General features: G+C 44.4%; 1 protein-coding gene across 1 annotated transcript in view; it reads right to left on the bottom strand.

Annotated features, from left to right (window-relative positions):
• SUFU (SUFU negative regulator of hedgehog signaling) overlaps positions 1–10,263 on the bottom strand; it is a 50,214-nt gene extending 39,951 nt beyond the window's left edge. The window contains exon 1 of the mRNA XM_075613054.1: positions 9,935–10,263. Within this exon, the coding sequence (XP_075469169.1) occupies positions 9,935–10,083 (149 nt within the window). The 5' untranslated portion in view covers positions 10,084–10,263. The remainder of the gene's footprint in view (positions 1–9,934) is intronic.
• Between the last annotated feature and the right edge of the window lie 2,330 nt (positions 10,264–12,593).

The raw sequence follows: 12,593 nt of genomic DNA, 5'->3' as shown, positions 1-12,593 counted from the left end.
GGATACACAGGATAACTGGACAGATCTCCTCCCCTGGGACGAATTTGCTCATAACTCACTACGGAATGAATCTACTCGGGAGTTGCCGTTTTTCATTAATTATGGATTCCATCCATCACGACTTCCTTTATCCTATTCTTCTGGGGTACCAGCGTCGGATAACAGAATTCATCTCTTCAAAGTCTCATGGAGAAAGATTGAGGAAAATCTTAGATCCGGAACTACTAGACAAAAGCTCCAGGCAGACCGCCACAGTAATCAAGAGTTTAGTCCAGGAGACAGGGTGTGGCTATCTTCCAGGAACATACTGCTCAAAGTACCCACGCTCAAATTGGCACCCAGATTTCTTGGCCCGTTTACCCATAGTGGAGAGGATCAATCCAGTGGCATATCGCCTACAACTTCCTCCGATGAGGATTCCATCTGTCTCTACTTAAGCCGGTCTTCCAGAGCTCCAGTTTCCCGGATTCCTCTTCACCTCTTCTCGTACAGGGACAGCAGAAATACGAGGTCCAGTCAATCGTATACTCCAGGCTTTCTAGAGGAGTGGTCCAGCACTTGGTGCACTGGAAGGGGTTTGGACCAAAAGAGCAGTCTTGGATCCCTGATCGCCAACTCCTTCGACGTTTTCATCTGAAATATCCCCTTAAACCTTTTTGGAGTAGCCTGGGGGTCGCTCCTGGAGGCTGGGGGGGTACTGTAAGGAACCAGGTGTCACGCCGCTCTTGGGGCACTCCCGCCTTACTTCCTCAGTGCTTCCCGCTCCCGACAGCACGTGCTCGGGACCCACGCTTCCTCCCTGCAGCGCAATGCTTGAGCACGCACCCAGCTCCCTGCCAGGGACACTGGCGGAGGGTCCTGCCACCGGTTTGCACACCAGCAGCGCGTGCGACACTTGCGCAACGCACACAAGTTCCGCGTCAACAGGTATAATCTCCTCATAGCCTAAACCTATCCCTGCTCACGGTGAGGACGCACCTCCATTCCACCCCTTTTCCCACTGGTCCCTCACTTATATGCTCAGCTGTGCCACATCGGCTGAGCATAATTCATGTTACGATGGTGTTTTCCACTACTCTGCCTTCAGTCTTGCGTTGCTGAACCTTGTTTGTGTACCGACCTGGTTTGTTCCTTGGACTCCGCACCTCCGTACTCCAGACCATCCGCTTCTCTCCTACCCTGACCTCGTCATTCGGACAACTACAACTCTCCAACCCTGACCACGGCTAATCGTACCTACAAATGATCCAGACCTCTCCTACCGTGACCCCTGCAAGTATAACGACGACCCGTACCTCTCCAACCCCCTCAACCAACCTACACTCCAGACGCGCCATTGTGGCGTTTATACCCATTCCCACTTCAGCTCCGGTATCCCGCCTTGTATGTGGTGAGCACAGCATGACACCAGCATCATTTCATGTCAACAAGCAGGTCTTTACAAACCTCAATGCCCAGCTTCCTGGTTGCCCGATTGAAGTTCCCTAGTGATCTAGCTTGTTGCCACTTCCTGTTTGTCTTGTGTACCAAACCAAGTTGACCTTTACTACATTGCTTCTTTCCTAGCCTCAACCTGGCTCGCTTCTGACCACCGCTACCTTCTTACCCCTGACCATTGCCTGTCTAGTGCCATTTGCCTACCTCTGTCTTTTTGTCTGCCTAGCATCTCCAGAAACTGTGACGGATCTGCCTGGGTATCTTAACCGTTTACACCGCTACCCATGTGCAGGAATCCCGGTGGCGCTACTTTGACAGGACCCTTCGAATACTAAGCCCTAAAGCCATTAACACCGATATCCACGAGATGTTATTGTGAGCTCTTTAAGTCCAAGGAGGCCATAACCAGGAAATCGAGCATCTGTAGACTGATCTAAGCCGCTTCTGTTCCTGGACCTCAAAAATCAGTTACCTAGCAGAAGCTTTAAGTCCCATCACAGAGGCCCTACAGGACAAAGCACAGATGGGGCTTTCAGTTTAAGTTCACGGTGGCAAGGGATGGCAGCCAGAACTCAGTCAAGGCCCTTGCAGGAGTTACCAGGAGAGACGGACTAGAGACCAACTCCCCTAAAAAAAGTGTGGCGGTGAGGCCAGCCTGGTCATGGGTGCCGTCAAATCGCAGTGGCAACTTCCCAGACCCATAGAAAGGACCAGAGTCTCAGCTGGCATCACAATGTTCCTGTCAAAGACCCTACAAAATATCTGAGGTCATGGTTTAGTCAAAGCAGTCTGTCCTCAGGAAGCTTTGTGTCACAGGTTTTTTTTTTGCTTCAGTAGAGGATATTAATGTTTTTACAATTGATGTTTTTGGTTATGGTAGACTATGCTAGCCTTAGGTAATTTTTCATAAACATTTTGATATAAACAAGAGTACCTCTTGCCACTTACATGCAGGAGGTACCTATATTCCTCAAATGCCTCCAGGTGTATTGATATCCAGTCACTCGTGGGACAGTCAACTCACCCATATGCAGGATTTCATCTTGCGTGTGTGATGATTAGTTGAAGACTAAGAACTCAGCCTCAGACATCTGTACAATGCATACTATATTGCGACATTACGGGGCGCTCAAGTAATAATCCCTCATGTGTTACTGGTTCATGAACATTTTTACCATGTCTACCAATTTGTACTACTCTTGGGTCTGTGACTTGAAATAGTAAATACTGAGATTTATGCCTCTACGTTGCTCATGCTAGGAAATGTGTGGGTGCTTAACACATGTATCCTCTCCTTTTTTCCCTACCCGTGTCGCTTAAAAATAGGATGTGACAAAGTGATTGGTGAGACCTGGCGCTAATTAAATGCTAGTGATCACTTAAAATACAGTGAATATATAACACACATATGATGGTGTAAAAAATTAAAGTGACTAAAAATAGTGCAGTTGTGAAAAAGTAATACAAGTTGTAACCCCCTGCTCAGACCCTCTGGAAGGGACTGTCTTGACTGGTCCCAGATGATCAATACGCTTTTTCTCAACCCAGGGGGAGCATGTGGGAAAAAACAACAAAGAAAAAACACACTAAGTGCAGACAATAGTGTTCAATGATGAAATAATGTGATGCTTGGCTCCTATATGCTGCCTACTCACAGAATGTCAGTAGGATAAAGACAGTGGCGGGATATGTGGAGTCTGGTGGGTCTCTCTGGACACAGACAGGAAGCAGCTAGGAAATATTAAAAATAAATAATAGCGTTTTATCACTATATCAGTGAAATGGAGTGTGTAGATGGTTGCCGCAGCTCACCGCACCGCCGACGTCCCGGATGGGCTGTTTCACAGGCTCTCTGTAGCTACCTCTGCACCATGTAGTGTGGGGATCGCCTCCAGCGGTGTCTCCAGCGCGACACGTCACTTCCGGTGGGCACGATCAGCTCCGTCGCGTCACTTCCGGTCCGGCAACAGATTGACAGCTCGCAGCACCAATCCTCTCACTTCCTAGGCGGGTCCACTCTACGCGTTTCGCCACAGGAATGGCTGGCTTTTTGGGAATTGGGATGATAGCAAGACATTTCAAATACGCCACTTCGTAAACTGTCGAACTACTGGGGTAATTTACCAGGCGGTGTGTCAATGTGGCAAAAAATATGTAGGAAAAACAAGCAGACAATTACGAAGGAAGGTCCTTGAACACATAGGGACCATACGGAAAAACATTGATACCCCGCTGGCCAAACATGTTAACACTGCACATGGGGGGGACATCTCACATCTACGTTTTAAAGGCATATACCAACTTCCAGAATCCATTAGAAGGGGGGATTGGGACCGAGAACTTCTGAAAAAAAAAAGAGGCGAAGTGGATTTATACACTAGGTACCCTGTATCCACAGGGCCTGAACGAGGGCTTTATGTTTGCCCCATTCATTGGCTAAACAACACAGACATTAAGCTAGTGTATGCACCTGTCCCGGGACTGGTTTCCCCCACTCCCTGTTCCTGAGGGGTGGGTAAACGCCAACTTACCAGCTAACATCTGGGTGACTATGCCCCCCTATGTCCAACATTGGTACTCAATTTTGTCCCAATTGACCTTCTGCTAAAAAAAAAAAAAAAAAAAAAATACACACACACACACACTATTTTGCTCCCAAACAACGGAGATAAATATATATACTGATATTTTCAGACTACTTATTGGGTATGATTCCATGGACAAATTTGCCTTCACACCCCCAGTATCGATCATATAATCAATCATATAATCAAATACCTATCTTTGATCCCAGTATCACTTTATATGGTAGATTATTCACAGCCTAATTGCCTCCTTACTTAAAGTGTTACATATTTGCTCACTACCCCCACTCCCGATGTAACCATTCAGGTTAATCCTTAAGATACCTGCCATTACTTTGTACAATAAAGAGACACAAAACTAAAGCTTTATTGATCTAATACTTACCTTAGCGCCGACCGTTGCCATGACAACGTGTGCCTATTTAACACATCGGCTATCATAGAGGCGGGACCACCTTGAGAAAGCGTCAGAGCGACGCGAAACAGCTGTCGGTGGAGGACGCACTTCCGTGACGTCAGCACGTGTCAGTGTGGTGTGGAATGCAGCTCCGAGGCGATCGCTGCAAGGGTGAGCTGTATCTAGGCGCCTTCCTACCCCCACAGAGACTCCCCCCACCTGGCTAACTAACGTTCTGTGGTGTTCATTAATACACCACGCCGGGTGGAAGTCTCCACAACATATGCAAAGTGAACCTTGTGTGTTCTGTGTGCATCATTAAGCAATCAAGATGGTATTATAACACAGAACAACTGAGTGTATATCTATCCTCACTACATACATCTACCTACATAGGGGGATCTGAGCTATTAATACCATTACAATTGGCTCATAGACGCCAACACCCACTTGACACAGTATTTGAAATGCATTCTTTATCTCTCTCCCTATCCGGTTAATTTAATGTTCGGTGGTGTTCATTAATACACCACACCGGATTGGAGTTGTATACAGTATATTGTATATACACTAAGAGGACCCTTCTATCTAGTGTACATATATAGGGGCTCCATTCATCTATATACAGACCATCTAGTGAGTCCTATAATAGACCTCAAGGTAGACTCCTGACAGTATATTTAGAGTGTTATCCAACTTTAACCCCTTCCTCACCCGGATAACTAAAGGTCCGGTGGTGCTCATGAATACACCACACCGGGTGGGAGGTGCATAGAGTTCTTTAGTGCTACACTAAGTATATCTGGGTATTTAGACCAGACCTTCACTCTATACCAGTTCACATTGTGGGCACAGTAAATTAAAACCGTTGCACTTTGAAACATAAATTGCTTATACAACTTCACCTTACTATACGGTGCCGTTTCCACGGAAGTTCGTGGGGAGTTACTCACCTATTAATATCTACCTACGTGAGAACTCCCGAATATGCTGAGGCATTATATTATAGACAGAGACTGCGAATGTGTCATGTTGAAATCTCCTGTACACATTATGTACTTGGCCCTCAGCCTATCTTTAGCTACATAGTAGCCTTTTTAACCCTATGTTATATACTTATGCGTCGTTTCTAGGGACCTTTATATATATCATTTTTGTTGATTCATATTTATTGGAGTACCCAAATGTATTGATCTGTATATATGTTCAGATTGTGAGTGCGGTGACACTGTACAGCCATCACTTACTATATGGTTTCCACGAGTACACTCTTTGAATCAATTCATTCAGTGTAGGTATATATTTATATGTCCTGTCCGGTACATCCTTGATAAGACTATAAATATTTATACATCTATATACCTCACTGAGGCATTAGCTAAACATCTATTCTGCATATGCCAGTTAACTAGTATTCCCTAGATCCACATGGCAACCAGCCTAGTCTATAGGACTGGGAGTTAGCTGTTTAATTTGTTTTTAATAGTTTTGTGCTCACTGATACCCTAATTATTTAATAAAGGTTTATTTATCTACACCCTTTATCACCCCACGAGTGCTTGTTCTAAAGGGGTTCTCTCGCTTGCCTATGCAAGTACTCTATATGTTACCGCAACCATCTACACACTACATTTCACTGATATAGTGATAAAACGCTATTATTTATTTTTAACATTTCCTAGCTGCTTCCTGTCTGTGTCCAGAGAGACCCACCAGACTCCACATATCCCGCCACTGTCTTTATCCTACTGACATTCTGTGAGTAGGCAGCATATAGGAGCCAAGCATCACATTATTTCATCATTGAACACTATTGTCTGCACTTAGTGTGTTTTTTCTTTGTTGTTTTTTTCCCACATGCTCCCCCTGGGTTGAGAAAAAGCTTAAAAATAGGATGACATGGTGAAAATACACCTGGTCTCTGATGACCCAAGTTCATCTTGGTTCTGGTATTTATCGAGTTTCCCTTTCCCAAATGGTTTTGTATGCTTAGGTTTGCAGTAATTTGCCTTCTCCACAGATCTTGCGAACCTTTGCTTGGTGTGCTGCCTGGCAGCAGCTCTCATACCAAATAGGTATACAACTAGAGAGCATTACTACTGTGAAACCATCTTAATGTAAAAGGTTTTAAAAACAGCAAGCCTATGTTTGAGGGTTATGTCAAAAAATAAGGGGCCTAAAGGAGACCCATCCATGTGTTCTTTGACACCTCCTTCCATAAATACTCCTGTTTTGTTTGCCACACCTTACAGAGGGGGAGGGAAATTGTTTTGTTTTTTTTGTTTTTTAACCATTAACACTCTTGCAATCTTGAGTTCTCCCACCTAATCAGGTTGCAAACTCGGCATAAGTGCTCTCCTGCAATCTTGGGTCAAATGATTAAGGCATGTGGGGTACTAAATCTCTGCTTGTCTGACAAGATTGAGGCCATGAGATGAACACCCCAGAAATATGAAAAAAGGGCAATAAGTCCCATGGTAGGCTGGCAAGAAAAAAAACAAAAAAAAACCAGTACATCGCCAGTCTGAATAATATTTATGCCATTCGTTTAAAGAACGGTTCCCTTACTTATGACTGGTAATTCTGAAAGAAATTCATGACCAATTCCAAGAGTTATGATGGTATGAAAGTCGTGTTGACAAAAACCTCAAGTGAATAAGGCAAGAAAGGAAGGCCCCTATTATAGCACTCCTAATGGATGTAAATGGTGAGATAACTATTAAAGTTTTATTTTAATAATAAAATAATGGTGGACACCAACGAGAATCACCTTCCTGAATATATTAAACACAACTACCAAATTGTAATAGAGAGCAGCTAAAGCGATAACCGCCAATAGTGTATTGTTAATTAGGTAAGGTTAGAGAACATATGCATTAAAAACTCCTTGTGTAGCAGGAGTGGTATTATTGAGTACAATACCAGGATCTACTGTGTGTAAAACCCCAATAGAGCAGATTGTTGGTGCCAATTCTGTACTGAGATTATACAGAGCACAATATGGCTCATGCACTGTTCGCAATAATCATGTGCTCATTATATGTAGCAACCTTTGTTACCATTAAAACTTGTTGCTAAACAGTGCAGCTCATACCAGTTTGTGTATCATGCAGAAATATACACTAATTCTACCCAACATTGTGTCTTGATGCCAGCTTCCCATATTAATGTATATGTGCTACTGCATATTGGTCTGGAGTGACCTGTTGATTTCAGCCTAGCCCCAGGATAAGAGTAGTATTCTTCCTTCAGGTGGGCTTATTGTGACAAAATGTAGTGTAGATGAAAGTCACAAGGCTTAAATGTTAGCGGCTGATAGCTAATCACACGCACACAATTTTATTATGTCATCCAAGTTTGGCCCAGGGTTGAATTCAAGTTTGTTCACAGCCTGGAGTTCTGCTGGTATCACTGGAGTAAAGAATTTAAGAGCTGAGAATTGCATCATTTTGCTTGTAAGGGCCACAAATAAATACAGACAGAGAGAACAAAATATCGTTTACAATGATAGCTTCTCAGACTGCTACTATGTCCCCAAATATCTTGATATTGGCTCTATCGTATTCTTTAATCAGAGTAGTAGCAATAAATGCTTCTAAACGTTATCTATGGTTTATATGCGACTCCCTCACTTTCCATAAATGTAATAAGAATGTCTCTCAGATGCTTCGGGAGGCTGTGGCCACAATGGATCACTTTCCCATGTCTGGTGGTATTGCCTTCTCCTCAACCCACTGTCATCTCAGATATGCCATATAATTAACAGCATCTTAAGCACGTCATTGAGACCGGACCCATGAACAGCCCTATGCCAACTCCTGATTAATACTGAGTCGAAAATAAACTGATGACCAATTCGCACAGGAACACGATGCTGGATAGCAGCATTATCGTTAAACCCCACTATTCGACTTTAATGTTACTAAACACGAGATATGGCATGTTCATGGGAAGAATCACTTATTTTTTTTAAGGAGGAATGTGCTACATTTTCCAAAGTCTGGGACACATGAAATGCTTATATCAACAACCCAGCTTTTGGGATGTCTTCAGCATTACCATGTTTTGGTTCACCCACCTGCACAGCTTGCATATAAGAAGATCTTATTGCCATGACAGCATTTCCCCCTTAGACATCTGGGCCAATTATACAATCGGTGAAGGCCGATATAAAATCTACATATGTATTGTCAAAGATGTATAGTCCTGCCTATTTTTTCAATACCATAAAATCACACATAACAGTTTAGTACCCACTTGCTTGTGGATTTATTAACACAAGACAGAATGCAAAAGGCATCTCCAGCATGATTGCCTGTCTGGTAGTACCCAGCGCTGCAGGCATGAGTGGCATCCCCTTTTACCACAAGTGTATTTTTTTGGTAATACGTTATAAAGTGTACAAAAAAAAAAAAAGTACCATTTGCAAGTGTACACAATATCCCTGCGATTTTTACCTCTGATGCAAGTTAAAATGAAAAGGCATTGTACTGTGATCTTTTGATTACTTATTTCTGACAATATATCACTGTCACAGTACTGTTTTTCTTGCACTAGTCACCATTAACAGTAGCACCCTGCTCTTGTTTTCTTTCATTTTCACAGCTTCTGTAACAGTCTACAAATCTCACTAAAAATCAGTGCTCAGCTACCACAGGGCGTTTGCAGAGAGAATGATTACTGAGCAGAGGACATAAAGAAGCCAACTAGAACTTGTCTCCATATCCCCAGGGAAGAAACTTTTCATTAGTTTGCCAAGTCCTTAATCCAAAACAAGGAAGACAAGTTCCCCCCACATACAGCTCTTCAACTCCTGCAATACAGGACTGGCTTGCAAAACAGTTTTAAAAACGCAGTCAGTATGCCTAAATCACGGGATGAAGGCAAATACTGTATGTAAAAAATATAAATGTGCCCATTGCGATACAGCTAAAAAGTTAATACCCAAGAAGGTTGCAGACCTACAGTATCTACATTGCATGGAGGAAATGTGGCTCATATGCACCAAGATGCATTTTCCATTAAACACAACATTTGTTATCACCCGCTAGCTGCATGTCATGTGATATAACCGGACATCGCCGCCACAATATGGAGGTTTAAAGAAAGTAAGGGCATGGGAGGGGGCATGGGAGCTTTATGGCCCATTTGTCTTTGTGGAAGTAAAACTTCCAGCTCTCCACAAGGGAAGTGCAGCCGGAGAAGTGATAGCGCGGAGTGAATCAGGCAGCGCTATCTGTTCTTTACAAAGCTTGGGGAGCAAGAGTACTTGTAATCAAATACTCAATATGGGAAAGCCGAAAGTTTTTTCTTTCATAACTAAATGTAGTACTTCGTACCGACATACGTAGCAGAGCCCGAGACACGAAACCAGCGGGGAGACTCTAGCGTGGCTGCACCACGGGGGTCGGGGCCAGCACCACCACCCCCCCCCCCTATCCCACCGGTAACCACCCCCATCTTCCAGCACCCCATGCCGTGGACCCCCCCCCCGGGGGGCACCCCACTCCCGTACCAGTATTTGACGATAGCGGTGACTTGCAGCGGGTTGGGCTGCTCCGGGTACAGCCTCCGGCACTCGCCGTAGATGGTGTGTAGCCCGGGGGGGAACAGGGGCGGGAAGGGCTGGGGCGCGGGGGCGCCGCTAGGCCGCAGCTCGTCCATCTCTGGGCGCAACTCGGACAGAAGAAAAACAGTGACCCGGGGGTGGGGGAGCCCGCGGTGAGAAACTGGGCCTAACGAGCGCTGCTTTCCCGCGAACTCCACTGCGCCTCCCCGCCAGGGACCAGTACGCGGCGCCGGGCAGCCTGCTGCTGCTAGGGCGGAGACGAGGGGGGTCCTGAGGGGTCGACACCACTTATTGGCTACCGCTGCTGCCAATCAACTGCGCCGTTGGGTGGGTCTTGCTGAGCGCACGCCCCTACTTGCCCTCTCATTGGCTTTTATCGAATGCCAATCAATGCGATACTGTGCAGGCAGATGCTGGAGGGGGAGGGGGAGGGGTTGACTTCTGTAGCATTCATTCCAATTATTGGCTGCTCCTGCTGTCAATCATCTGCATTTCTTTATGGGTACGCACTAGTTGCTCCGCCCCCATCTCCTTGGTAACCTGAGAGAGATGTTCCCTGGATGATGTTTATACACAAACACCATTCCACTCCCCCACGTATGTCCTCTGGCTGTATAGGCCGCTTTTACATCTCAATAGCCTTTTATGTCTCTACTGTTAATTTTCACAATAGGATACCTGTTTCTACCTTATCTTATTTCCCACTTCCTCTCAACATCCATTGCAAACAGATAGCTCTCTTACATGCACTGTATATAATAATGTTCTTTCTGTATTTCTGCCATACACGCCGAAGGACCCTGAGAGGTTCGAAAGCATGTAACACATCAACTACTTGTTGGTCCCAAAAAATGTATCATACCACCTATCATACTCCCAGTGCTTCCTTTTGTTACTACATTGATGCAGGAGATAGTGTTACTCTCCTCCGGCACTGCAAGGGTTAAACACATGTATTATCAGTGCAATACTTACCAGGGAAATACTCAACCTATATAGGGGCCTATGCAGAGAGCAGCGAATTTTAAAATTGGCGAATTTATTAAAAAGTAGCTTTTTTTGGAGAGTTTTATTCTCCATATGCAGAAAAGTGCGAATTCTGCTATGTTTAACATGGATGCGTGTGGCGAGTTTAAATTGGCGAGATGCGCGCTTCAGAAACGTGTAAAAACAAATTCGCGCCTTTTTTTTCCCTTTGCAATGGCCGCGAGCGGCAGCTTCTTGCCAATTTTTTCTGGCGAGGCAAAAAGGAGACAATCGCGCCATTTTATTGGCGCGAACAGCCGCTAGATGCCGTTCGCGCCTCTCTGCATTAGGATATTTTTAAAACTGGCGAGATTGAGGTTCTCGCCAGCCGCGAGGCGAGTTTTACAAATAGAAAAGAAAAATTGGCGCGTTTTTCGGAACTCGCCATTTTCTGCTGCTTTCTGCGCGATTTTCTCCAAAAAATGGCGAATTTCGAAATAGCGCTGCTCTCTGCATAGGCCCCATAGTAGGCAACTTTGTGGCTTCCTCGAAAATATTCAATCATCCAGGATGTATCTGTTTTACTTGCTTGAATTAAGTAGAAATAGCCGTGTTAGTCCAGTTGCGATAGTGCAGAGTAAATGACAGTACTTCAGTATTAGGTGATACCTTTTTTTATTTGAACTAACAATAGATATTATAAGACAAGGTTTCTAGAGTTCTCTCTTCCTTAGGTCAGCAACACTGATTCACAAACATTCCATGAAGCTGAACTGGGCTGTAAAAAAAAAACCAAGATAATCTATGACAGGAGATGTGGAGAATTCATGGCAAAAGGGGATAGTAAATAAACAAACAGGACAATAAATGGATGAATGGGTTAATGAGAAATGTGGAGAGCATATGGGACCATGTATCCATCAGCAGTTTTTAGGGGGTGGGTGTGCAGCTGGAGAGATGGGTTTGAAATACAAATTAACAGATGTAGGGACAAACATTAGAAAAAATTCTGAAGGCTTGTAACAAACCCCATATCAGCATTAAGTCCTCTTGTTTTAGTATCAAAGAGCATTATCATTTTTAGTTCAAATATTTTCCATTCTTCAGTGCTTTTAAACATTCCTTTCAGGATTTGGATCTTTAAATCATTTATGGAATGATCTGGCTGAGAAGTTTTGGTTTCCCACTGGACTGCAGTATCTTCCTTCTTCATGGTGTGTTATTGTGTGTTTGTGTAGCTTCATTCTGGTTTGAAGATTTGGGCCTGTTTCACCAATGTAGCATCCTTGGTCACATTTGTTGCATTGAATCATATACAGCAGGCCTGCACAACTCGTAAAGCGAGAAGGGCCCAACTGCTCCAAGGAAAAAATATTTGGGCCGCACGGGTAAAATAATCATCATCATCATCTCTCCTCCAGCACCTCTCATCATCATCCTCATATCTCCCCCAGAACCCCTCACTATCAACCTTTGCGATACTCCCCATCTATCTCTCATACCCCCATCTCTCCCCCTCACCCACACACATAATACTCCCTCTCCACATCAAACACACAATACCCCCCTGCACACCACACACATCCCACCCCCCTGCACCTCACATCCTTCTCCCCCCTGCACCTCACATCATTCTCCC

This window comes from Ascaphus truei, chromosome 8, assembly GCF_040206685.1.
Source record: "Ascaphus truei isolate aAscTru1 chromosome 8, aAscTru1.hap1, whole genome shotgun sequence".
In the NCBI taxonomy this organism is placed as follows: Eukaryota; Metazoa; Chordata; class Amphibia; order Anura; family Ascaphidae; genus Ascaphus; species Ascaphus truei.
This window is presented reverse-complemented; position numbering and strand designations above follow the sequence as displayed.